At 40.2% G+C, this 27103-nt stretch overlaps 2 protein-coding genes across 2 annotated transcripts in view; both read left to right on the top strand.

Moving 5' to 3' along the window:
- Positions 1 to 235: 235 nt before the first annotated feature.
- On the top strand, positions 236 to 13916 carry pik3ap1 (phosphoinositide-3-kinase adaptor protein 1). Its single transcript, XM_041050576.1, has 17 exons — positions 236 to 402; positions 1282 to 1707; positions 2390 to 2637; positions 2967 to 3111; positions 3225 to 3367; positions 3491 to 3623; positions 3869 to 4065; positions 4558 to 4735; positions 4838 to 4900; positions 4987 to 5241; positions 5347 to 5403; positions 7091 to 7284; positions 7385 to 7457; positions 7571 to 7738; positions 9531 to 9601; positions 10589 to 10689; positions 12749 to 13916. The coding sequence occupies exons 1-17, from the start codon at positions 372 to 374 to the stop codon at positions 12864 to 12866; spliced, it is 2601 nt and encodes an 866-aa protein (XP_040906510.1). The 5' UTR covers positions 236 to 371; the 3' UTR covers positions 12867 to 13916.
- A 7379-nt stretch (positions 13917 to 21295) lies between these two features.
- LOC121190031 (sorbin and SH3 domain-containing protein 1) overlaps positions 21296 to 27103 on the top strand; it is a 33970-nt gene continuing 28162 nt past the window's right edge. The window contains exons 1-7 of the mRNA XM_041050575.1: positions 21296 to 21484; positions 24472 to 24514; positions 24818 to 24904; positions 25310 to 25426; positions 26218 to 26324; positions 26499 to 26640; positions 26923 to 26952. Coding sequence (XP_040906509.1) covers positions 21395 to 21484; positions 24472 to 24514; positions 24818 to 24904; positions 25310 to 25426; positions 26218 to 26324; positions 26499 to 26640; positions 26923 to 26952 — 616 coding nt within the window. The 5' untranslated portion in view covers positions 21296 to 21394. The remainder of the gene's footprint in view (positions 21485 to 24471; positions 24515 to 24817; positions 24905 to 25309; positions 25427 to 26217; positions 26325 to 26498; positions 26641 to 26922; positions 26953 to 27103) is intronic.

The following is a 27103-nucleotide window of genomic DNA, read 5'->3' as shown; positions in this document are numbered from 1 at the left end:
AGTCACTCTGAACTAAACCCCTCTTTTTTATTTCTGTCATAATATTTGCCCCTTAATAATCAACAAAAAGAAAACAACCGAGGGCCAGAGGATGGCAAGTGTAATCGCAGACATGTTGCACATTCTGACACAACAGTGGTGCATTTTCTCACTTCTTCAACTGTTTCAGGAAGTGGGGCAGTGTCACCAAAATCAGGAAACTAAGTGTTGCTATTAATACAACTGAGCAAAAGGCTGTAGCTGGTGAAAGCTAATGCAGTCTCAGTTGAAGAGGAAAGGAGTTTCAGTAAACTTGAGAGATTAAAAGGAGATATTTGGACAAATGATGCTCCTTGTGGGCTGATTTTGGGCACTTTTGAGGCTTCACAACCATGGAAGAACCCTTTTCAAGTACTGAATCAGGTAAATATGATCCATCTTCTATAACTGTCTTTCAAGTTAGTTTCAGGTGGTAAGGGTATAGCCAAACGACATATATTTACATAAAAACAGCACTTTACAGTCGAGCATTGATTAAACAATATGAATTACTCTTTTAGAATGCTTTATGTTCTCTTTTACATGATGTGTTTATTTAATTGAGTTTTTTTTTACTGAATTTTAATTGAAAATTATTTTCGGAGCTTATAGAAAAAAAAAAGAGGAAGCAAGCATCTTAGCTTTCCCGTACAGTTATATTCATAGGTCAGTTATTTTATAATTTCCCATGTCTAAATTTAAAGCCGTCTTGTTACTGGTTCTTTAATAAACAGATCGTGAGTCTCTCTGCCCTGCCATCAGTGGGAACAGTGATGAAGGTGAACACTTGTGTGGGGTTTCTTTCCCCGTTAGCGTGTACAGAGGTGAACTTGACCTGATTAAACACTGTAATGAGTCAAACAAAATTACTCTGACCAGTGTTGACATAGTGCAGTGTTTGCACAACTCGTTGTTGACTCTGCGCTGAAATATCAAACAAATCGGACATTCATTCTCTAACCACAGTCACCTTGAAATTCCACAGCTGGACAGCTGGTGTGTTGTGGAGCATTTCCACGACAAACACTACCTGCTGCAACATGGAAACCAGCTCATAATATCACCAGTGTCACATCATTAGCGTAATGTTTTAGCTGATTACAGGATTGTGATTCCTGCTTCTCAGCGAGGCTGGATCAGAGTTGTTTAAGAGTAACTAATGATAATAATTTACAGCTTTATGTTCTGTTAAGGCAGCCATGAGACTGTTTGAACGCATGTGCTGTACATACAAATCACTCTGTACTGTCTTCTGTTTTTCAGCAAATTCCAAATCCCCTTCATCTTATGAGCTGTTAATTCTGCACACGGCTGAGGCTCAGGAATGGGCAACGTATTTGCAGCAGATCTTGAAATCTTCTCACAGTTTCCACAAAAGTTCAATTTTGCTGTACGCAGTCAGCCCAGCCGATCAGCTCCATGGATATAACTTTGAATACTTCCAAAGTTGTAAGTGCATTTTGCTGCTCCTGACGGCAGCATTCCTGGACATGCTCTGTGAACCTGAACTGCAGGAAGCCCTTCATAGACTCCTTTATCCGCCACACAGAGTGGTGGTGCTGCTGTGTGGCATCTCAAAGGATGATGTGCTGACAGAGAGTTTCGAAGACTGGCAGAGCTGGAGAAAACTCTATGCTGATGATGATCCCGCTGTCTACGTCGCTACCGTTTTGGAGTCCATTACTGACAGTACGCGACATTTAATCACACGTAACACGCGTGTTTCTTTTTTTGTGCCTTCAAAGAGTCACACTTCATGTGGGGTATCATTATAGATATACCGCTGACACTTTTCATAACAGATGCAACAATTTAATGTTCAGATAAGCTGCTCTGAGGGCTAAAGAGCAAACATAATCAATTAAAAGGTCAGCTCACCCAAATTACAGAAGATATATTATCTCACTTACCTGAAATGGTATTGTGAAAAAAAGATGGGAGCAAATATCAGTTTAGAGATAACGGCATCAGCTCTACTGCAGTGGATGTGAATCAAATTTCATTCTGTGTATGGAGGTAAAGCTTGGACAAGACATGTTTGAATGAAACTCAAAAACATCTTGCCTTTCCAGAGACAACATCCTGGTTTATCAGGTTAATCTTCTGAAGAAATAGTCAAGTAAATAATGTGTGGATTACTACGTTTTTTTAAAAACACAAATTTCAGAGTTGGATATCTGAAAATGAAGCACATAAATCCGAAACTAGCTTCAGAGGTGTTGGATAAAGTGGATTGTTTTGTGCATAAACTGAACCTTAAGCCTTGGTGAATAATTAAAGACTGAATAAAAACACCTTTAATCTATGCGGAATATTTCGGTGCCTATAAAAGCAATTTTTGATTTTCATTTCTGTATCTTTTTATTCATAGGCCAACAAATGGAGGCTGAACATGGAAGCGAAGCTGCAACCGCACCAGAGTTGCACATCAGAGCGGCCTATTCAACTGAAGATCCCACCAGTGATGAAACACAGGAAGTGGTGTCAGAAGAGCAGACAGAAACTGTCCTAAAGGATGAAGAAGAACCTGTGGGCACAAAGGTTTCAGCAAGTGAGGAAATTAGTACGCCTTCGCACCTCACCTGTCTCACCGTTCAACCAAGCAGAGTTCTCTGTGGGGTAAGACTGAAGTAATTACAGTGATTACGAGTAGTAATTACTATATAATAATATCTAATAATAATATCAAAGGCAAGTTTAATACGGATCATGAGTGTGTTATCCAACATTAATTATTCCCACTTTCTCTTATTTTAATAGGGTGAGAGACAGTTAAGCATTGATATATTTATCACTTATGTTGTGCTGTTGTTGAGTGAAGCAAAAGCATTTGTTTTAGTACAAATAAAATATTTCATCCCAATGCTTGTTTTCTAGATTTGAACTAGTAATGTCCTAGTAATGTTACCAAGAAGCTATTTTAATTCTATGTTCTGTTTTTCTCCAAGGAAAAGGAGACACTGTTCATCATTTTCAAGCAGAAAATAGATGATCAGTTGGTACCAGAGGTGGAGTTTTCATCTGAAAGTGTCGCTGCAAAAAGGGTCCCAGTCACAGTGGAGAATGAATACACTCTAAGTGTTGCTGCACCAGGCAAGTATCTACAGGAAACCATGTGACCTTAATCTGTGAACTGAAATCTTAGTTGAATGCGAGATATTGAAAGCTTAAATCTGAAATCGCTGTATTTTCTTATTTTCATCTAGATATGCCTGCTGGAGTGGTATCACTCACCATGTACACTGACCAGTCCTGTGTCAGCTTGAGGCCTGTTACATATTATACCAGTATGGGTGAAGTCAGTCAGTATCTTGAAAATGCTGCGGATCCTGTTGATTTCATCTGCCAGGTGACACATTATGTTGCATAGTTTGTAGCGTTGTTTGAATTTTTTTCCTTTATTTTCTTTTATTTATTTTTTGGCTGGTTTAATAGCTCTTCACATCGTATGACTTGTGTTTTTTACTTCTAGGCCTTCAACTTGACATCTGATGCTACAGAATCACTGGACAACATGCTAACTGACTCGTTAAAATCCAGAATGCCTGCAACTAGTCTTCAGCTGTTTGGAATCAGACAGATTGAAGAAGACAATATGGCGGCATGTGAGTAAAGTAGTCTGATTTCTGGTTCTGTTAGTTGCCAGTGCTTACTATTTTTGAGGTGTTCCCCACATAATTGCCTAAAGTTGGCAGCATATCTGCTGTTATTAGACATATATTACTTGAACAGCCACTGTGTTTGTTCCATTTTGTTTGATCTTTAACAATGAAATCACAGGAAATAAAAACATCTTTTAAGAGTCAACACACAGTCGGTTGTATCTGATTGCTTTCTGTCATTCATGCAGATCAGCGTAAGGAGGAGCTTCCCACACTGCTCCACTTTGCTGCTAAGTACGGCCTGAAGAAGCTGACCACCATTCTCCTTCAGTGTCCCGGGGCTCTGCAGGCTTACAGCGTGATGAATAAATATGGAGACTACCCGAACACCCTGGCAGAGAAGAGTGGCTTCTCTGATCTCAGACAGTTCATGGACGAATTTGTTGTAAGCTAAATGATGAAACGATGCCTTTTCTTATTTGTATCTAGTATCAAACAGAGTGTTTGATATTTTCTTCTCACAGTCAGACTGAATCCAAATGTGCACCCTCCGGACTTGCAGGCTTAGCCCACTTTTGTCATACAAATGGTGACGTCTTCACTGTCATCACGACAAGTCTGCAAAGGTGCTGGACCGCGAGGGGAAGTAATGCACACGCATGAAGCGGTACTTAAAGGCCTCATGTGTTTCCATGGAGATGAACTTAAATTTGTGGCCCTGATGATATGTGACATAGGAGATGTGGCCAGACTGTGCAGTAGAATTTTCCCTGTACATGAGATGCCAAACACAGTATTTGCACCCTTCCTGGTAACTGGTATGCCCGTTAAGTCCTTGAGTCTTCGGTGTGGGGACATTTGGATTCAGGTTGAGGCCTCAAGTTCTTGTATTTTTTTAGTAACTGACTCCCTTTCTCCGGTGTTCAAACAAATCTAGGAGACAGCTGACATGCTCAAGTCTCACTTTGAGGACACTGTCAACACAGAGGAGTGTGCAGAGGTGTATGAAGCTATGTCAGCTACATCTCAAGATATCATGATGAAGCTCTCAGGGTGTTCAGAGGACATATATGAGTCAATGCTGGGGATCAACCCTGAATGTGCAGAGGACCTATGTAAGATTAACATGTTTTTAATTATTGGACCTTACATTGATGATAATTGCCAAATCTGTGATTAAACCGTTAAACTGATGATAACGGTGCTGTTTTTATCAGATGAGGTGATGAATGCAGTAGATGAGAACCACGAAGAAGCCATGCTTAGGATGTTTTTCCAAGGTATACTTTAAAAGTACTGACTTTAAATAGAGACAGTGTATAAGTATAATATAGCATGTCTAATGGGATTACGCCATGTCCTCTAGCAAAACCTCATGACGGTGTTGACCAGGACAGCAACGCGTACCGCAACAGTGAAGAAGGGGTCAAAGACGATCAGAATGAATTAGATCAAATTGAAGAAGAGGAGGATCCATACAACATCTGCCCAGAGGATATTTATGACACTGTGGATGCAAAGAGTACCTATAATTCCATAATCCAGAACCGTCCACCAGCCCCCATCCCCAGACCTGAGGTTGAGCCTGAAACTGAAAAGCCTATGACCTACATCTCTAGAGGTATTGTGCAGTCTGTTTTTTATTTTACCCAAATGTTTTCTTTACACATCATATTTCATAAAGCTGCTCTCCAGACAAAAATAGATAACTTGATATTTTTGACAGTGTTTTCAGATAAAAGCACGTCCCAGAGTAATGTGATGGAGAGGGGATATCCTGCAGGTAAAACACAGTTTAAACTATTGACAGTAACACTGAGATTTTTTTTTTTTCATGTTTGATCTCATGAAGTTTATAAGGCCATTGTACAATTGGGAATAATCTCATCTCTCTCAATGGAGGTAGACAAACATATTTTGAATTATCAAGCCTAATGCTTTATACAGAGGAATTACAAATACAGGCATACAGAGGAAAACAAGTGTTTCAATACAGTAGATCCTTAATTTTACTTGACATAATTATTGATACCTACATGTGCTCATTCATCAGTGTGCAAGCTTTTTATTTTTGACCAAATCTCCCTCCAGAGCGTATGTACTGAAAATATCCTTAAAAGCTTAACTCCGTCTAATCACCTATACATGAGCTACTTTTGTGGTATCAATGTTGTGAGAGGTAAGGCTCCCGGAAGCCAAGTTAGTCAAATCAAACGGGTTTGCCTACTGGTTACAGCTAATCATGATATGTGGTAGTGACTTGGCCTAGTTGCTGAGAGGAAAGCATTTAGTTCATTTTGACTTGTCAAAGCAGGAGAAGCACAGGCGTAAATAACACGAGCAACTAACATTCCAGTCAGTGTTCCAGTAAGTCATGACAGTGAGAGAGCATGCACAGTACCAGAGCCTTGGAACTGGCTCACCTAAATGGAATGCAGCCATTAGAAAACCTTATCGTTTCCCTCTGTGCTTTTTTTTTTTTTTTTTGCTTTGACAAGTCAAGCTGTGAAATAAAATGGATCTCTGAATCAACTGATCCTGCACTCTAACATTTAAACAAACAAACAAACAAAAAACCCGAAATTACAGTATTACAGTTACAGTTGTTTTAACCCCAGCTCAGGGGGAATCAACAAGATGGAGGAAACAAAGATAAACCAAATTTTAAGTTAAAGAAAATTAAAAAAAAAAAACAAAACGAAGTGGCACGCAGTGTGGGTAGACTCTCAGCCAAGCAGTTCTTGCAGTCTGCTTGGCTGAGACAGAGAGTCGGGGAAGCAGAGGAAGGGCGTTTTGTAGGTGGATTGGCTGCCTCTTATAGGTCAGGAGCAAATAACTATTTTGGGGTCCCTGGAACCATACGGGGACTAAGGAGAAAAAAAACAGAGTTCTATCTTGTGCAGTTTTTTTTTAAATTTTAAATAAAGTTTAAGGACATTTAAGGTTTTTAATCATGTAAAAATCTTTAAAGTAGCATTGAATCAGCATCATCTTGTTGTTGCCTCTCTGTGTTAATTCAACACCAGACCTCAGGTTATGTTACGCAGTAGGAAAGTGAACAGTTTTCAAAATTTTGTCCCAGCATGTTTTTATTCTTACCTTGAAACCGTTCTGCTGATCTACGCGGTCTTGTTGTTTTTCAACATTTTTATCTGCATGTAGATCACCCCCTCATTTCCCATAGACAATGAAGACAGTGAACAAAAAATAAAGGTCACATCTGTTATACAGCCAATGCACTCCACTACATTGGTGTTTACATCGTTACCGTTTGAATTAGTGCGTTTCTTGACGTGTCCTCAGAACAATAAGCTTGAAGCTTATTGCATGAAACTGTTGTACAACTTAAAAAAAACAAAAAAAAAACGTTTAATGTTATTTATATTATTTTTTTTATGTTTCCCCCTGGCCATGTAATATTGCATTGTAGATCATTTCACTTGGTTTGACAACTTTTTCCACCCATCCAGTTCAACCTGTGACGGACATCCCAGCACCTGTTTATGACCCCTATGCTGGAATGAAGACCCCTGGACAGAGGCAGCTCATATCTCTGCAGGAGAGAGTGAAAGTGGGGGAAATTACTGTGGACGAGGCCGTCCAAGAGTTCAAGGCTTGGCAGTTTGACCATGAGCGGAGGGCGAATTCCATACGCTATCAGCAGGTAGATCAACTGTACAAACTTTATAGTCTGTCAGGTGTGGATTCATGGTGAAGGAATAGATCTAATAAGTGGCGCGTGTGTGGTGTTTTTTTTTCTTTAGGAAAATCTGAAGCGATTACGGGACAGCATCACCAGGCGTCACAAAGAGAGAGAGAAGACAGGAAAAGGACTTGGTAGAATAAGTTCATTGTTGTAAAATAATTTATTTATAAGCAGAATACAGTAGAACATCACATCCTGTTGTTTTCAGAAACACTAACATTTGAAGTGGTCTCTCCCCTCTTAGATTATGTGATAAGTTCTCCGATGCCAACAAATACATACTGGGGCTCCAGTTTGACGTTAGAGTGTGCTGTGTATGAGTCGGCGCCCAGAGTAGGGGCTCCACCCCCACCTGTGGCTCAGCCTATCCAGAGAGGCAGCTGGAAGACAGGTAGCACATCCAGCACATCCAGTAAGTCCTAATACAATTTTTTTTCTCAACCCTTCAGCTCAGATGTCTGAACTGTGACTGAACAGGAAGGACCAAAGTATAATTCCTCAGCTCTCTGTCCTTCCAGTTAAATACATATCTGATGCAGTGTAGACTCTAAACCTGTGTGAGTTATTGTTTATGAACTGGTGCCTGCACCTGCTGGCTGTTTTAGTTCCTGTCTTCCTATGACCCAAAGAAATGGGCTGAGAAAATTGTTGAATATAATCACATTGGTTATTGGTCTCTTCATTTCTGTGCAGCAGAAAGAGGCCAACAAAGAATCTGCAGACAAACAAATGAACTCCTGTAGCAACCATACTTAGACAGAGAAGAACTAACTTGGGGCTCCCTAATTACCAGTTCTGATCATCTGTCAAAACTTTCAGGTTGTGTCTAAGAGAAACTCAGAAAGGATGCAGGAGAAAAGGTTAAAACTCACATGTTACTAGTAGCACTTGGAGGAAGTGGTGATATTGGAAACACCTGCACTTACCGGCATGGAAGCTGGGTGCAAATTCTAACTTCCAGCTGGGTGCATCTTGAGTAGCTTTTCCCATTTGTTGTTGGTGTTGTTGTTTGTCCCGTAGAAGCTTCTGCAGTGGGAGGGAAAAAAATGCAAGAAGTTAAATCCAGTGGAATAATCCAAAACTAGATTAGTAAAGGACTTTACTCAAGAAAGTTTTTTTACATACCAGCTTGAATAAAAACAGTTCTTCTGACTTGACACAAAATAAAATATTACTTGTTATTCTCTTAACCCCTCTGGCTGTCAGTACCTCAAGTATTTGCCGACCTTTGCCTGAAGTAATGGTAACAGTCATGATAATGTTGGCCATCTCATTACCTGTGAGACGTAATAACCTTTTCTCATAGCTTTGATGGCATAATCCAACAATACTGAACAACCCATAGTTTAATGTTCTGTTTTATGACAGTATGATCCACGATGCATCAGGTAGATGGAAGCAAATGAAGGTTTAATAAGGACATTATCATTCCTTCTGTGAGCTGCTTGAAATGCGTCATTCACTCTGAAATTCCTGTTAATCACAAGGTACACCAACACAAATAATTTCGAAAAAAGATTTCACCCTCTGATCTTGACACGTGTTGAATTACAAGGAAAGTCCTGAGATGATGGTGCCCATTTCTGTTTCTATGATATATTTCAATCCGTTAACACTCTCCCTCTATGATGAATAACAGTTTGATGAGTTAGGTTCCTTTGTTAAAGAACTAGCAGGGGCTCATGAGAGACTTAGACACTTAATGAATCCGTAACTAGTCGTTGTTTGTTCAAGTTATATTGTTGGTTCAGGAACACTGAACTGTTCTTAAGTATGAATTTACGGTTATTTATGTGTGACAGGGAACTGTCACCTTGAATCGCTGTATTTTGTATCTTTTTTTTTCACAGTAATAAAAGAAAAATATCAGAAATTTTGCATACAAATATCACAAATGACGAACAGTGTGCTTTGAGATGCATTGATATGTTGTCAGGTTTTGAAGAATTAATACTGAGAGACTTGTGCTGCTCATTTTGTAGTCCGTCTATTCTTTACAGGCTTCTCTTTTGTTTAATCTCACTCTAATTGCTCCTGTAGACATGTTGTACAACTGGCATGTCTGTGTTGTGCAACTCAAGAAGATATTTTTATCCACATTTGTCAAAGTGGTCTTACGGCATAATTCACCACAGGCACTAACCTCAGAGAGTTTTGAAATCACGTGTTTTCTTGCCACATTAATCTTTGTTTCTCTACATCAGGTACAGAAAGCAACAGACTCAGCACTCACAGCGCCTTAAGCTTCAGCAGTGGGACAGAGCCAGATTTTGAGGTGAGTCTAAATGGACAACAGATATAATATTTGCATCTTTAGTACAGTTAGTAACAGGTCTTCACACAGACTTAACTCTGTCTACATCAAAAAGTGCTACACTGGGCAGTTGGATGCTCCATGACAGCCTTTAATTGCTATTAATTGCGTTAATGTCTATGAACCAAACTGAACCTTCACTTTTTATTGTGATGCTGCACATCTGACCTTGTGTTCTACACTTGTATCATGCATGACCTCAGTTTTATTCACTGGCTACTTCAGTTCTTCAGATCCTGATCCTTACATGTACAGATTTATCAGTATTTTAGAATTACATTGGCAAAAGGCTCAAACTGAAACTCTCTTACAGTCTTTGAATCTTGGTTCACATTGCTCAATGGTTTCCCAGAAATCACTTTCTGATTGTAATCAGAACTGCAATGTTTTTTTTTTCTGCAGATTTTGACACTTTGACACTTAAAGTGAAACCTCTACTCATATTGCAAGGGTCTTACTGTATATCTGAAGACGGCAGATTGGCTTGTAACTAACTACTTTCTTTACTGACTAATATGACAGTTACATTTTTGATTAATTGATTAATGGTTTGGTGTAAAAAATGTCTGAACACGAGGTCACAAATATCATCAAAATTCCCTAAAGCCCAAGGCGATATCTTCACATTGCTTGTTTTGTCCGTTCAGCAGTCTAATACCCTAAGATTTTTTGCTGTCACACAAAATCAAGAAATGTAGCAAATCCTCACAACTAAGGATCAGGAAATAAAGAGTGTTTGGCATTTTTGCTTAAAAAAAAAAAAAAAATTAAACTATTGATCTTTTGTCAAAAAAGTTGTGGTTTCATTTTCTGTTGATCCACTAGTTGATTGATTGACTAACTGTTTCAGCTGTAAAACTCAAGCATACTGGATTTGTCAAAATATTTTATTTTCAAGTGTTGTAGGTGTGGTCACAATATAGATCTGAGTTTTTTGTTTTCCTAAAGGACGCAGTAGAAAGTCTCCCTCCTCCACCCCGACCTCCGCGGCCATCTGATGTCCCACCCGTCATTCCTCCACCCAGGGTTCCTCCACGGATCCCAGGAAGGTCAGTCTGAAACCACTGATGCAGCTTACTTATGCAACAACACAGAGCAATGCAGTATTGAGCAACAAAATACAGTATGAGTGCATACAAAGCACACACAGCAGTTACACTGACTACCTTACTTACTTGCACACTTGCATTGTGTTAAAGAGGTGTTGATTCAACTGTATGATCATTTTGGAGGAAGCAGTTTGTGGTGCTGTTGAACTGTTCTGCATTATACAAAGAGGTGTGTCTGTTATTTAGCCTACCCTTATTGATTTGAATGTGGTGGATCATCAGTCAACATAACGCAGTTCCGTTGAACAGCACCTCAAGCTACATCCTCCAAAATGATCATGCAGTTGAATCAACAGTTCTCTAAAACAATTTCAGTAAAAACTGACTATTACAATCTTCATGGAGGAGTATTGAGTGCAGGACTGTTATCTTAGACTGCATTAGTTTTAGCCAGATGTACCTAATAAGCTGACAATGAATATGTGTCAATGACTAATTGCAGCAATAATAGAAGTATAGATATTGGTTACTCTGCAACAGAAGTGGCCAATAAAGAATCTGCAGAGAGCGATGACAGAGACAGTAAGAGGGGAAAGAGGAAACGTTCACCCACCAGTGATTTGCAGCTGTGCGTTAGTGAAGAAGCCAAAGTCAGAAAGTGAAGAAGGTGTTGATGTTCATCGTGTGTAAAGATATAAATATCTTCCAGGCACAGTCGTGAGAGAGCACATGCTGAGAACACCTCTAAATAAAAACTGAAATTAAAATGACTATAAAAGTGGTTTGATTGTCAACTACATTCCTTTAACTTCAAGCAACACTGCTGTCTGATCATTTTATATGATAGAGCTCTTAACTCTATAAATAGTACTGTGTGTAGATGGTATACTAAGTAATAAACTCAGCAAACTCAACTTTAGTTTGTTCATCAGTTGAACATATTATCTATTATATTGTAATGTAATGTATATATAGGGTTAGAGTTAAGACTCACAGTGGTAAGCAGCTCACAACAGTGTCAAACTTCAGGTTTAATATTTAGAAAACAGAGCTTCTAAAATCAGTCAAATCAGTATAGTTCAATAGAGAATTTAGTACATGGGATTGTGTATGTGCTAAGTAACATTTCTTAAATATATTTAAGGCTGATAAAATGAAGGAAGGTAACAAACACAGCTGAACCACGGCACAAAAGTTTGAGGTGCTGCAAACAGTGCAGCAAAGTGTGCCTCTGTGGGTTTAATTCTTGATCATTTTACCGTGGTGCGTGTTTTTTAGTGTCTGATGAGACACTGTTTGAAGCTCACACAGAAATGCATCATTTCTGTGCAAACAGCTTTTCACATTTTGAGTCACTTCAGAACAAAGCTAAAAACTAAACCACCGAAACTGCTCTCAGGTTTGATAATCTGTGGACGCAAGAACTTGTTGTAACACCTGCGCTCAGAACCAGCCACCCAGCTTGGTAATTACCTCACACAGCTAAATGAAAATCTTGATAAACTCCTGCTAAAGCTAATTAGCTTCGCAGAATAGCAGTAACCACCATCTGAGCGTTTGACTCTAGTGAAAATTATGTTTTGTTGTGATTAAGCTACCTTCTCCTACTTAATCACGCATTTAAATGTATAAATCATAATACAATTTATTGTGTTGATTTCAGTGCAAATTTGTTTAAATAGATAAGAAACTGATGTGTTCTTAACTGACAGAAAGCTGACGTAGCACACTTTGTTTGTAGAAACTGTGTGTGTGTGTGTGTCTCCCTTTCATAACATTAAAGTCCAAAGGTAGTCCTGTGATATTGTGGGTTTTATTGCAGTGATTTTTGTAAGTAAAATTGGGGCACTGTTTTCTGTCCAGTCTGAGAACTTTTGAAGTGTTTTATCTCAGACTAGTATATTGTTTGAAACACTACTTTCAGAGTCTGGGTGTATATGTTACTGCTGCCTCTTATTTTGATAACCACACAAAGTGGAGGTCACAGTTTACCCACCCTTCACTGTATATTTAGAACTGCATGATTCAATGGCTTTACACTTCTGTCTGTTTCTCACAGGGTGCCAGAGAAGATGGTGCATGAGCGCTACATATCCTACCCTACTCGAGCACTTCCTCAAAGACCTTCCCACAGACCAACAAACTCAGCACCTCCCGTACCTCGCCGCCTGCGGTGATCGGCGCGTCTACCTTTGCTGGATTCAGTCTCTAAAGTTAGGGGTTATTTTAAGAGGGAAGGATGTGTTGGAAAGACAGTGTGTCATGAGTCCATCCAGTGAGACAGTTGGGTTTTTTTTTGTTTGTTTGCTTTTATTCATTTTGTGTATCAGTTTACCTAACAGAGTAATTCAGTGAGTGTGTGTGTGTGGGTAGGTCTGTGTCTTTGTTTGACTGTGTCTATGTGTGTGTGAGTGATATTTGGTGTAGATGTTTTATGATTTAGTGTAAGAGCATGCAACTGTAAGTACAATAACTTGCACATTAAAAAAATACTGAGATATATAATAAAATGTATTGTAGCTTGTATTTAGGTATTTTGATTTTGTTGTGTGTGGGGGGGGGAGCAGGGGGGTTATTCTGGGGTTTTAAGTGTAAATCATAGGGGAAAAAGGGAAATCATTTATTTGAAATATTAATTATATTTAATGATGGTTGGTGGTGGGTCTCCTGTAAACTTAGCCAGTGACATGAATACTTTTCAGTTCACCAGATAATTATATATGAAATTCCTGTTTAGACTGTAAAGTATGGTAGTACTTAATTGTGCGAGTTTTTGTGACCTTATATTCCACTTAATTTTCCTGAAATGCTGTCACCATTATACTTCTTAAAGGACTTGCAGATTGGCTGTAATATTTGTACTGTATCTCTCTTAAACCTTTGTCCATTGGTCCTGCATGGGTGTTATAATAACATTTAGGAAGTGCCTTTAGGAGGTCTGTTTTGTTGTACATCAGACTTCATGTAACTTCTGAATTTCTTGATGAAATACTATAATATATTCCTTTTTTTACACTTGAATGCGTCCTTATTTTAATTGACTCTTTTACAACCAATATTGGTTTATCTCTTGTGCAATATGAAGTTTGGTCACTTGATGGTGCTCCATATTCTCTGTGGATGGAATCCCACATTTTTTTTCCATGTATGTGAAAACTTTTTCCAACTTGATTTTATCTTGTTAAGTATGTAGAAGATTAATGAAATTATAAACTACTTGATTGTTATTCATGTAAATTAACCTTGATTGGAAAACTGTCCCCTGCTCTATTCTCTGAAGAGAAACATATAAAGTGTGACGTGGTGAAGCCAGCCAGGACTTCTGGTCACAACTTTCAAAGTAAAATCTTTACTGATAAACAATATATTAAACTAAAAAAAAACAACAACAACTAATATTTCTGAAGACATCTATAGTAAAGTAATTACAGTTGTGTTTATTTATTTTTATTCATTTTTGTGACTTCTTTTATTATCTTTATTCTTCACAGTTTGCCCGTCAGTAAGGATGTATAATATACTGCATAAATCTATCAGTGATCACATCTTAATCACGAGAAACTCCAACATGCCTGAGACATACTGAATTTAACCAGGCTCAATTGCAATGTTGTTAATATGAAATCCTATTAAATGTCAGTGTGGTGGGTTGGACCCACCCTACCAAAAGGTTTTTTTCCCAGCAGCTCAAAGGGATTGTGGATATTAGACTTATAGACTTGTACTTCCTGCCTGTGTAAAGATAACTACTTGTGAACGTTTCAGCCATAAACTTGTTAGAGTAATAATATGCCAGAGTTGTGGTCACTGCTTGTTCACGTGACCAAAAATATATTAAGGCGTACTGCTTTAAGTGTAAATGTTTTAACATGGCTACAGCTCCCAACTTTTGTGTTTCATTGTGCAGTACCTGAGTCCAGGCCTTTAATGTGAAGGGCCAGCGGCCCGGCCCCCGGTGCTCGGTGGTTGTGTAGTGCGGCGGTGAGTGTGAAGCGCTGACGGGACGCCTGGTCGGGTGAAGCCTTCGGCGCACAGAGCTCAGTGAAGTGTGTCTGCAGCAGCGAGTACGACACTGGATTACCATCACACAGAGGTAAGCATGTCCCTGCTCTGCCCCTGATCGCTGCTGCATGTTCTGCATGTGGCTTCTGCTGCGGATCTTTAATGTTTTTTATTATTTTATTTTTTTATCATACCTTTCTTTCTTTCTTTCTTTCTTTCTTTCTTTCCTTTCTTTCACCTTGGCACCGTAACAGCTGACTCTGTTATTATCGTATGATGCAAAATCAGCACCACTCAGTGTATTTCATATTAATCACCCAGTTCACTTTAATGTGAATTCAGCAGACTCCATCAAATATAAATGCCTCTGAGAATCAGTCTATTTTATTTTTATTTATTTATTTATTTATTTATAGTGCTCCTCGGCAGAGACAGGCGCTCTGGCTTTGGGACAGTTACTGCAGTAAAGACAGATCCATACGGTGGAAATGCGACCCGCTATGGGTGCCGCACTCTGAGGCTGAATGCCCAGGAGAAAGCCCAGATACTCCAGTCAGGGAATTCAAAGCGTCCTGACTTTACACCTTCCTGAAAAGTACCTGCGATCATTTTTTTAAATATAACAATGAGTAATAAATCCTTTCTTGTGCGGTTGTTTCTTTAAGTTGGCAGTTAGCAGTGAGGCGTTACTATATCAGCGGCTGTCATTGTGAGTCATAGGGAGCAGACCACAGGCTACTCCACATGCATACAATAAGGCTGTGGCATCAGGACCACGCTCTTAATGGAATGCATATTATGCGGCAAGGAGGTGTTGGGAATAGTTTACTGAATAATATTTCACCGTTATCTTTATCACAGTGCTGTGAGATGAGACTGCAGCCTTTGCCATGATTGATTAAATTATTTTGAAGTTGAAAAGGCACTGAGTGTGCATCAGCAGCTGCTTTCACACAGTTCAAGGCTAATCTCGGTGCTGCATGGTGATTAAACAGGTTGTATTGTATACATGTTATTCAGGGGGAAGTTTTAGCATGTTTTTTTTTTAGATGTGTTGTTTAAGTGCACAGTTGTGGTAGTGTGAGTTCTGCCTGTGGTTATTGACACAGTGGACCTGAATGTTAAACTTCATGTTGGAGTCTGACAAACAGGTCTGCCTGAGGCGTCATAATGAACAGCATGTGACATGGACAGCTGCCAGTCAGCACAAGTGTGGACTTACACATGAACATGGATACTTGCTTCTTGTTCACATATTGTGGTATTTGACTGTCAGGATAGACAAAGTTGTGTGTGACATTCTACACAGTTAGATGAAATATGAATGAAATATATTACCCCCATTTGTTTCCATGGTTTTTATATCCTAACATGTCCACTCACCTTATTTCTGATTCCAACAAACAAACTCTCCTTCCACATTAACTGTACTTCAGGATGGTTTATGGATGCCATTAAATCCCGGCAGAAAATAAATCACCATCCTCTTATTAATTAGTTGCTCCAGAATCAGCGAGCTGTGTCATTTTCCTCTGAAATGCAGCGGATGTATTTGTCTCTGTGCCTGTGTTTTCATTCATAACATTTGCTGCAATGATTATTTCCTTTTTTTTTTTTTTTTTTTTTTTGCTCCAAGGGATCTGCGTAACATGACGCTACACAAGCTTGATAAAATATTAACCCCAACACAAATAATTAATCAAACTGCCTCTAGGACAGAGGCAAAATGGTCAGACTGATTTTATCAAAACTAGCTATTTTAGTGTTTTGTAATATAGACAGCACAGACAAACACACACACACCCAGAGTTATTAGAGATACTGTATCTGGACAATGTTTTCTCAGAAAGAACAGGACATCCATTAGCTTCCTTTATATCAAAGCACTTTGTCTATGTGTGAGCAAGCCTCAAAGACTCATTGTTATTGCAATATTTAATTTAAGAGTTTTGTCACTGAGTATAACAATATTTAAATCCCCCTGAAGGCACAGCTCACTGCTGCTTCTGGATGGCAAGTTTTTCAGGCTCTTAGGAGTATTGACTCAGTAGTAGTCGAGCGTTGTATGAAGCAGTCTCCTGGTTTACAGCTTGTGTAGATGTTTACACAGGTTTGCGTGTGTAAATGGAACAGATACATCAGTCTTGTGTTTAGTGCCCGGCAGCTCAGCCGTGAGCCACTTCCTCAGTCAGTCACCTAAAGACCAGCCAAACCCCTGTGACCTTTCACACATATTGTTGTGCAATTAAAACAAGTCAAATATGAACCACAGATCTTGGACTGACGTGTTAGACAGTATCTTCCAACATTCATGAATAAAAACAATGTCTTTTGGAAGAATAGTGTTCAACCCTCCAGTAGAGTTTAAGACTCTGGTAGAATATTTGACAGTGAAGATGTTCTGAAGGCTTTCAGCCTAAGACTCTTTATATTTGGGTTTCCTTTAATTTGTCACCCATTTCTTTTTTTGTTCAGCATATTTATGTCACTAGTTTACAATAGTACAGTTTATCTTTTGAAATTAGCAGTACTTGTTTATTTTAGATTAACTAGCCTGAGTGCAGACTATCAGGAAATCGGGCTGAAGGTCTGATGGTAAGTTTTCAAGCAGGATTTTGATTCTGAATTATTCTACGTTTCCTGAACAGTGATGTTTTGAGGTGTTTTGATATGTCTCCGCAGGATTTCATTGTGCAGAGTGCAGAGTACAAAAAAAGAATTAAAACAGAATGTGAAGTTTGGCACATGCTTTTATAGCCCAGCAGCATCCAGTTCTTGCTTTTTCAAAGACAGAAGAAATCAAGGTCAAAGTGTTGCCTTTCAGTCTTTCAAACATGACAAACAGAAATGATAACCTGTAGAGCAGAGATGGGGCCTGTTGGTATGAACCCAGCACAGTTGTTAATATTTAATGAAGCTTGTTCAGAGTCACGTTACACAGATCCCCCAGATTTGAGAGGAGCAACCCTCAGAAACATAAATCTCAAAAGCCAGCTGGACTCCAGGTCAGCCAGTTTAGTTCTTTCCAAGATGATCTCGATTCGATTTGGAAATCTGACACTTAATATTATAAATTGGGAACTTATTACAATGAGTTTATTCAAGTGAAATGAACACACGGTTTATGACGGTGTCGTTACAGTTCACTTGCTTTGCCAAATAAGTGTTTTTACCTTTTACCTGTGTCTTTGACTCATATGACACACAAGACATTGCCTTTGTAGAGAAGGCCCATGTGTTCAGAGTGAGTGTAAACTCATGATTAGCCATCATTCACTGCAGTTCTGAAGGAAATACAAAGTTAATTTGGACATTAGCAGAATAATTTAGTGGTATTTTTCTCTTCGCTAAGACATGTTTCTTAAAATCAGCCTCATTCATTAGTCTGAGTTCATGCATGGCGACTGCGTAGTGAAGTTGGATATTAGCGTGACATGAACAAAAACCTTTGCAGTGACAGCAGAAAACAGCCTCGTCTTTACTGTGAATAACGGAAAGCTTTGGATCAGGCCGGATGTTTCAGCCAGACACCGGGTTTCTGTTTTCACTCCATGTTAATGTTACAACAGGTTGCTTAGCAACCCCCTCCACTACCCCCCACCCCCATCGGCTTTCTCCATTTGCTGCCATTGGCTGAAGTGGCTGGTGAAGTGAAGTGTTATGCTTTGGCTTTTCAAGGTCCGTGGCACAAAGAAGCCCCCTGATCATGGTCGCATGTAAACAAGGCAGTGAAAAGACAATTTATGCTTCGGTGATGGATTTAAGCAGCGCTCCCCTCCATCACCGCCACCAACACCACACCTCCACCCCCCTTACCCCTATGTTATATGTCAGCAAATGAAGGGAAACAACAGGCATCATGGCGGCCGTTGGCAGATATGTTAATAAGAACCAGCACATGTTCTTACCCATCATCACACAAACCAGGGGAGAATTATTAAGTGACACTGACGCATTGCAGGTTTTTATAAATCACTCACTACAAAATATAATAAACAGAAATGAAAACCTGATCTCTGTGCTGCCACCTATGAAGCCAGGCTGTTATTGATGGAGCTGCCTGTTGTGTTTGTGTCTGGGTGTGACAGGACCAGTCAGACTGGGCCCAGCATTCCTGAAATAGACAGATGATGGGGGCCCGCTGGAGTCCTGCTGCACGCTCATTTCACACGAGGATACCTTCATAGCACTTAAAATTGCTGGATTATCACATCTCTGTTTATATTCACGTTTAGCCGCCATATCCTATGACTCAATTATCAAGTAGTCCTGTCACATAGGCGCTCAGAGAGTTATATTAGGGAACACACTCAGAGCTTCCAATCCACGCTGGAGTCAAAATATCCAGCAGAGATGAGGAAACGCTTTCAGCACTCTCTCCAGACAATGATTTGAATTGTCATTGCAGCTCACCTAATGTGCAATACGCCCTATTATCTAAGCCAGGAGGAATCTCTTGTGCACAGCTGAGCTCATTATCTAGTGATGACATTAAATGAACATCATGTGTGTCTCTTATTCATATTCCCAAATTAAATGCCACCATATTATCTCAATACATTTATCGTTTAAATTTATAATTTATAATTATTTTGTGGTTGTTAAGGATTTTTTATCAGTTATAATCACTTACTGTATTTCGTTTCTCCTTATTTGCCCATAAGCTTTTCTTATTTTGAACTTTTCACTCATCGCCTACAAAAGTAAACTCTCTAAGAGCCCCCTAAAGACACACCGCAAAGCTACTTGAATATTCAGTTGAATGTTTATCCTCACTGCAGCCCTGTGATCCAAGATTTCTCGCTCTTGGAGCGAAGCCTGGAGCCTTTGCTGAGAAGATGTATCACCCTGGGTAAACTGTCAACTCACTGACATTCTTATTACACTGGCTCTAAAAGCCTAGCATGCACATTGTAAGCAGCCTGGCTCTCTAACACACAGCGTCAGTAACAGGCGGTTTGGTCTGTGCAGCCAGCTGCAGCCTTCCTCAGGACCTTCACACGTGCCGGCCAAGTGTTCCCTGTCCCAGGGATCTGGCCATGGTCATGTACAATAACTGTCAGGACTTCTCATGGACACGCTGGCAGGCTGCAGGCTACTCAAAGCACAGAGGAGACACATCTTACACTGGCTTGGTTTGATGGGTACTTTTGTTTTTTAACCTCAGAAAAAGTATATTTTATTCCTATTTGAATTTTATTCCTAAGGTCACAACCATCCTCAAAATCAGCCCTCACATATGACACCATAAGATAACTATAAATCCATTAGGTCCCTATGTTACTGTCATATTTCATTAGGTGAGGTTCAAAGAATTCAAAAACATAGGAGCAGTTTTCATATAGTCTCGGCTTATACTCCATCCATTGTCAGCATGAATGCATTGTTGTGCTCTGAGGCCTATAATGACTGCAGTGTGTAAGTTACATACATTTCCTTTTATGCAGCAGTTGTTTGAAATGAACTTCAAATAGCTGGCTTGAGGAATGTGTAGAATCCCAGGCTGTCGTCCAGTGTGGAAGCTGTTTATGGAAGAGAGTTGGGAGGGTGGAGGGGTAGGTGGGGGTCTCTTCTCAATTAGGGTGGATAAGCTGCTGCTCCGGAGCAGCCCTATCGAGCCATGTTTGGAGCTGTTTGGTGGGATCCACGCACAGCGCTGGAGAGCTTCTCCCCTCTCTGCCATTTGTTGACAAAGCAGAAGTCAAACGGCGTTACGTAACGGCCCTTTCTCTCCGACCATAGTACAGCTGAGAGCTGTGATGAGAGCTCTTTTGTGTTAACATAGCATAGACCCCCCTGCGTGAAATACATCATAGTTCAACGTGGTGCCACCCCGCTTTTGTTTAGTGTTCAGATGGGACAGACAGAGAAAACCTGGAGCCTGATTCAGGTAAAGTGATTGTTGCTGCCTGGAGATAATACTCTGCTTCACTGGCTAAGATACTGAACTCATAAAACAATTCAGGGAAAAGTCAATTTATAAAAAAAAATGTACTGTATCTGCTATGTTCAAATGAAATTATCTGGATACCCTCCAGTTTATTTTTCTCCACATCTGATGAGATAAAAGTTTCTCCCTGATCAAAGACGAGTAAAAGCAGCCGTCCTTTCAGTGTTTTATTTATTGCTGTAATTTAATTGTTTAATAAAGTTTCTTGTAAATTATTTCTTCAAATTAGGTGATTATCTTACCACGTCCTCCTTATGTTGTAGAAGAAAAGTTTGAAGATCTGCAAACTTTTTTTTTTTACACTAAATGCAAAAAAATTAATAATATAAATAACAGCAATTGATAATAAAAAGAATTATTAGTTACAGCCCTAATATATTTCAAACTGTAGCATCTTCATGTTCCTTCTGTCTCTTATCCCCTTTTAAAGATTCTGGTATCATGTATGTAATCACACATTAACATGAAGTCGTCATGGCGATCGACGTATTAAGACCTTATGCACAGCTGAGTCATCCAGTAGCGAATTCCTGCCGTCCTCCAGTGGTCTGTCTGTCTCTCATCTGCTGGCCCTGCAGGAGCATTTCGAAGAGGGGAGGAGGATTTTGTATGGTAGCCTGCGCAGTTGTTGAGTGGGTGCCACATTCCCAGGTGGCATGTGGTGACAAGTCCATCTGGGCACGCCTGTTGTCAAAAACAAACAGACCCCCTACATAGCGAGGGTCAAGGTCAAAGCTGGGACCATCCCTCCTAATGAGACCCTCAAAGCTCAGCCAGACGTCTCAGGGGGCTTCAGAGGGACCTGATGTACGTGGACTAAGGACTCACTGGGCACATCATCAAGTAGGTAATGCATCTCCCCAGATACACAGTGATGCTTGCGGATAATCGTAGCTGCTTGTTTTGGAAAGGTATTTTAGTTACCCCCCGAAATCTTTCACTTGGAGATTTATGTATCTATGTGTGTGTGTGTGAGTGTCACGTAGTTTTGGGACTGAGAGCTGGAAACGGGATGAATCCTCTGGCTTTGTTGCGTATTCCTGCTTTTATAGTCACACAGGTCTGAGCTGACAGGGCGTTTCATCGGCTGTGATATCCGACAACCTTGGCTGATAATTTTAGTGGATGAATAACACCTGCACTGTTTGAACATTTTTCAGTTCTGAGAACTTGTTGCTTTTACGGGTGAGGACGCCTGAGCTCAGTAGGACTAATCTAACGATCACTATGAGACAGTTCACTAAAACACCCTGATGGAGAATGTGAGCTTAAAAAATTAAACTTAATTAACCTTTGACCTTCTGGGTTTATCTCACTATCTACTGAACTTTGAGCTCCCCACTTTAACTTCGTTTCCATTTGTCTTTGCTGTAGAGATTAGCCAAACTGATGCAGAGTCTTCTAAAAGTTTCACAGTTTATAAGGAGGGATGGTGCATTTGGGCAAATTACAGTTTTACAGGAGCTTGACTGATAAAGTCTCTTCTTATTTTCCTGTTTGTCTTGGCCCGAACACTGCAGGCTGTCCCAGAGCTCCTGCTCTGCTCTCTTCTTTTTCACGGGCTGGATGGATGGCGTTCTTTGCCCGGCTGTTCTCTGAGGCATCTCTTCCTAAAAAGGCCAGGGGTGATCTCTGCTCTCCTGTGTTTATACAGCAAACTGAACACTGCAAGCTGTCATCTTCCCATTATCTAATATATATGAGAGGTTCAAATACTCCCACAGCTCCCTTTCTACTCTATATTCACCATGTTGGGGTTCATCTGAGGATACAGCGGAAGTAGAGTTGAGATCAGTGTAAGCACTCCTCACAGGAATGCCTGTTAATGGTTTTGAAAATGAGATCATGGATGTATTGACTCTCTGGGATGCAGGGGGTCAGGAAGCCAGCTGATGTTACTAAAGCGAGAAGGGAAATAAATACACAGAGTTTCTGATGCTCAGGGACAGCTCGGCTTCCAAGCCTGGAAGATGTTTTAAAAGGGTTTTTGCTTCACGTCCCCATGGGACTTGTTTGGAATCGCTCCCATTTTCCTTCATCCATTTAGGCCTATTTGTGGAGGTTTCCAGCTGGAACATCAGTCCCCTGCGTGTTCTGCAGGTTGGCTTATTTACTGCCATGTGTAAACAACGAGTACACACAGTTTCACACGAACTCAGACCAACACGAGTAACACAACAGTTCTAAAAACAACTTAAAATAGATATCATAGAATAAATTATAGATGATTTTCCATCACCATCATCCATAGCCTACAACTGAAAATACTATTTAAGTGTGTTTGTGTGTGTGTATGCATGAGTGACTGTTTGAGTGCCTTTGTGTGTGTGTTTGTGTCTAGACTCAGTCAGTGCTGTTCTTGGCATTTTAAATGAGCATGTCTCCTAAATTAGCGGTGCTTTCTGAGCACAATGGGAGGCCTAGCAGGGCGATGGGAAGTGTTTCACAGCTACTTTTCTGGTGGCCTTGGTGTTGCCTCTGCGTGCTCCACTGATGCAGCTTAGATTAACATATGTTTGTTCTTTCTCACACCCTCCCTTCTCGCCTTTAAAGGGGAACACAGATAAAATTTTCAACTCATATCAGTGGTCCCATGCGCTGCGAACTTCCTCCCAAACCCGAAAGAGATAAAAGCATGTAAAGTGAGACTGATGTCATCAGAATAAAAGTCTCAATGAATGAGAGGGGCCCTTCAACTACAGAGCCAGCTGAGTGTTGTAGCAGTCGTACATGTAGCAGTTGTTGATGTCTTATATTTCTTCTGGCATCATATTTTTAGATATCACTGTCATATAGTGCATGAATAACAGCGATAATGGATTTTAAGGACACAGTCAACAGATTATTCTGAAATCTGATCTCTGCCACTTCTTCCTTCCTTTGCTGTGCCTTTTAATATTGGTGAAACACTTAGAACCAAGAAAATCAATCAAATCTTGAGGTTATTGCACTTGTTATTTTTAATGATGCAGCTCAAGCTCCTGCCCTGTTAGTCATCGATTACTATTAATATGTGGACTCTTATATGTTCTGGACTAGATTTAAACAGATGACTTGGAAGTTCACCGTCTTCCTGTCTGGCTGCATTGTATCTCATTTCAGTGTGTAACCCAACCATAGGAGTTCTGCCACAATTTCATTAGCTGTACGTGGTCCCCGGTTACAGCTTTCATTGCAGTGACTCCACTGTTTCTGCAGTGGAAGCTGCAGCCAAGCTCTTTGAGGATTTTTTTTTTTTAATTTTTTATGTGTAACACTGCTTCAGTGCTCACAGTCTTCCATAGTAAAATACACTGCATGCTGCAAGCCAACACTGCAGCAAAGCACCGGTCTGGTTTCTGAACTAACACTGAACCACTAACTAATATCACAGTCCAGTTTCTTGAGTCTGTTGCAACTGGGAAAAACATGTTACAGAGATTTTACATATCAGCAGATGTACTGTATCTGCAGGTGGTGCCACTGTCATGCTACATAATTGAATAGACTGGGTACAAAATAATTCAAATGCACATGTAGTTGGGGGTTTCCATTTGCACAGCTGCATCTCAATTCAGAGTTCAGAGTGACTTAAAACAGAAATGCTTAAGACAACAACAAATCAATACATGCAATCAATTTGTCCTGCCTTTATCGCTGCAGTATAAGAAACAAACAGTAATTTAAACGTGATTATCTTTGCTGCATTTTGTTGTTGTACCAAACATTTTTAATGTCTGTAAACTGATTTTTAATGACAGATCACTGATTTGTATACACTCTACAGATATCCTCTCCTTTCTTTAACTCCACTGTCTTGAGTCTGTGTCCTCCCTGTGTTTGCTCTGCAGGGCTCTCCAGCAGAGGGCAGTGTGAGACCGAGCTCGTCCTCCAGTAAGTCAGCTCTCAGTCTGACTTCGTGAGATATTTCAGTGAACCTCGTTTATGTTATGTTATGATTATGTGATCAAATCCTCCGTACCAAAACAAATGACGTTAAATCAGTTCATGTCAGTTCATCACTTGCTTTATGATAAATAGTTGCACTATTTACTTTAATGAACAGGTGATAATGAAGCACAAATAATGCACATTAAAGAAATGATAATGGGTTTGCTTTGCTTTAACTAAAAATTAGACACACACAAAAATATCTGCTTGTTTCTGTCTATGTGTGTGTTTGTGTGTGTGTTAAAGTCAAATCAGGTCCTCGAACAGTCTGCGCTGTCAGGATCACGCCTCTGAAAAGCATGAAGGGCTCTCCTGACCTGATTCCTGCCACAGGTGACGTATCCCTCGATCCCTCGTCCTCATCAGTCTTTCAGCTCCTGCAACTGTGGGACACCTCGTATTCACAAAGAAAACTTAGAAGGATGCTTTTAAAACAACAATGTGGTGCCACTTTAATAACTTGGATTGATTAAAAAAAACACACACAGGACAAGCTCCATCTGCTCATCTCTGTGATCATGGCAATTAGTTTTATGGGACTACAGGATATTAATTTGGTGGCCTGGTTTTGATGTTACAGTTCTATTTTGGTCATTTGGGGCATGAGGTAGCGATAACTTGGATTCCCAGCAGCTCCTGTGAAGCAGGAGTGCACTCTGACAGTACAGAATATAAGACTGCTATGCCTTGAACAATGAGGAGCTGTGCAATTGAGACCCTTGTTTTCAATGCTTTCAGATCTGGACCCCAGCAGAGTGTGCAAAGGGAAAGGAGTCGTGACTCTAAGGGCCACCCTCGTCCACATAGATGATGAGGGCTGCATCAGTGAAGAGCCAAACGTCGTCACAGCGCCAAGTAAGACAAAGTGAATGCCACAGCTGTTTCATAACATCCCTCTGCATGATGAAAAAATATTTAGAGGACAGTAATAGCTGCGTGGCTGTGTGGAAAAAGGACACATCGCTGTAGAATGTGGACAGAGGATGTGAATGTTGCTGTGATTTAAGAATTTCATCATGTTCTTTGGTCGTAGAAATTCCTCACATGCCTTTCAGAGTTCTGTTTTGATGTGCGGATTATATAACTCGTCACGTTTTGAAATCTATGCTCAGTCGCCGGGCACACTCTGAGTCGTGATAAAGGGCGATTGCTCATATTTTCAAGAGAGTGTCAAAGAGATCTTTTGTTATGGCCTGCCCACACTGCACTTTGGAGCAAGGGCGCCTTGACTGTGGGCTTGTTTGTTGCGCAGAGCACATTGGAACTGAACTGGAGGCTGGCCAAGGCTTTTTGGGGAGATGCTTTAATTGTTGTAGAGCCTGAATATAAAGGCCATTGGAACAAACGGCCTTTGCAGCTTACTGAATAGCTGCTTTGTTCTGATGACAAAGTTCAGAGATTGTGGGAGAATCTTTTTTTTCTCTTTCCTGAGGATATTAACAACTCTGCGCATGAAAACCACCAAAGAAAGTATTCACATCCCGCGGAGTGAAATGGAGATTTATTTGATGAGCAATTAGCTGTTATGGTTTTCTGGTTTGTTGTTGTGAGTTCATTGAAATGCTGTACTTTTTAGTGTCATCCTCAGTGTTTTTTATTCTTTCTGCGCTGGCTGCCAAACTGAGAAAGTTCTGGACTCTTTTTAGGTGGCTGGACAAGCCAGATTAATGGAGACAGCTCTAAAGCGGGATTGGCTGAGGGAGGCAGCAACATCACAGCTGATTTAGCTCCTGTAAACAACACTCAGTGCCAGGTACGTTTACTTCCATCCCATTTAACACAGGATCTTTGTTTGGCTCTATGCGTTTTTTATGATTATGAGAACTGTGACCTCCTTATTTTGAGGTTTTTATTTGATTTTTGTGAAATTCCTGAGAACACTTTAAAACTTTTATGAATTTTACATGGTCATTTCTGTCACTTTCAGGCCAATTCACCAGAAAGCATAAAAGAAAACTGGGCTCCATCCTCCACTGACATTCAGAACTGTATCACGTCGTCCTCTGGCTCTGTCTACCCCTGCACTAGCACCGTTAACCCCACCATAGTCCTGCTGCAACACAACAGAGGTGAGCACACCAGTCTGTGAGCTGGGGATGAAGAGTGTCAAGAAGAGTTTTCAAAAGCTTTTAAGTCAAGAACATATTTTTTTACTGTACGTTTGTGCGACATTTTTATCAGCCAAGCTTTATGGTACCCTTAGCTACGTCCTACTGTTACTGTGTCTTGTCTGTGATCCATTAGCCTTGTCTTGCTCGCTGTAAACACATAATCAGTCCTTTCACACATTCGCTTCACTGCTTAGTCACACTTCACTGTCTTGTCCTTGTCTGTCTTTCTCTTCACAACAGAGCAGCAAAAGCATCTTTCACATTTGGAAGGTATGCACTGGGGTCTTACCGATGTCTAACAGAAGGGGTAGAACCCTTCTGTGATTTTTGTCTGTTTATCATTATTATTTTTCACCTTATGCTGAGCTTCAATTTGCCTTGACCTGGAATGAGCTATAAGCATGAAACCTGGCCAAATATC

Source organism: Toxotes jaculatrix, chromosome 11, assembly GCF_017976425.1.
Source record: "Toxotes jaculatrix isolate fToxJac2 chromosome 11, fToxJac2.pri, whole genome shotgun sequence".
Taxonomy (NCBI): Eukaryota; Metazoa; Chordata; class Actinopteri; family Toxotidae; genus Toxotes; species Toxotes jaculatrix.
This window is presented reverse-complemented; position numbering and strand designations above follow the sequence as displayed.

Coding starts and splice junctions, on each gene's coding strand:
- pik3ap1 (XM_041050576.1), top strand. CDS start 372: ATGGAAGAACCCTTTTCAAGTACTGAATCAG. Junction 5,404..7,090: donor GGAGAGGGGATATCCTGCAG/GTAAAACACAGT, acceptor CCACCCATCCAG/TTCAACCTGTGACGGACATC. Junction 7,285..7,384: donor ATTCCATACGCTATCAGCAG/GTAGATCAACTG, acceptor TTTTTTCTTTAG/GAAAATCTGAAGCGATTACG.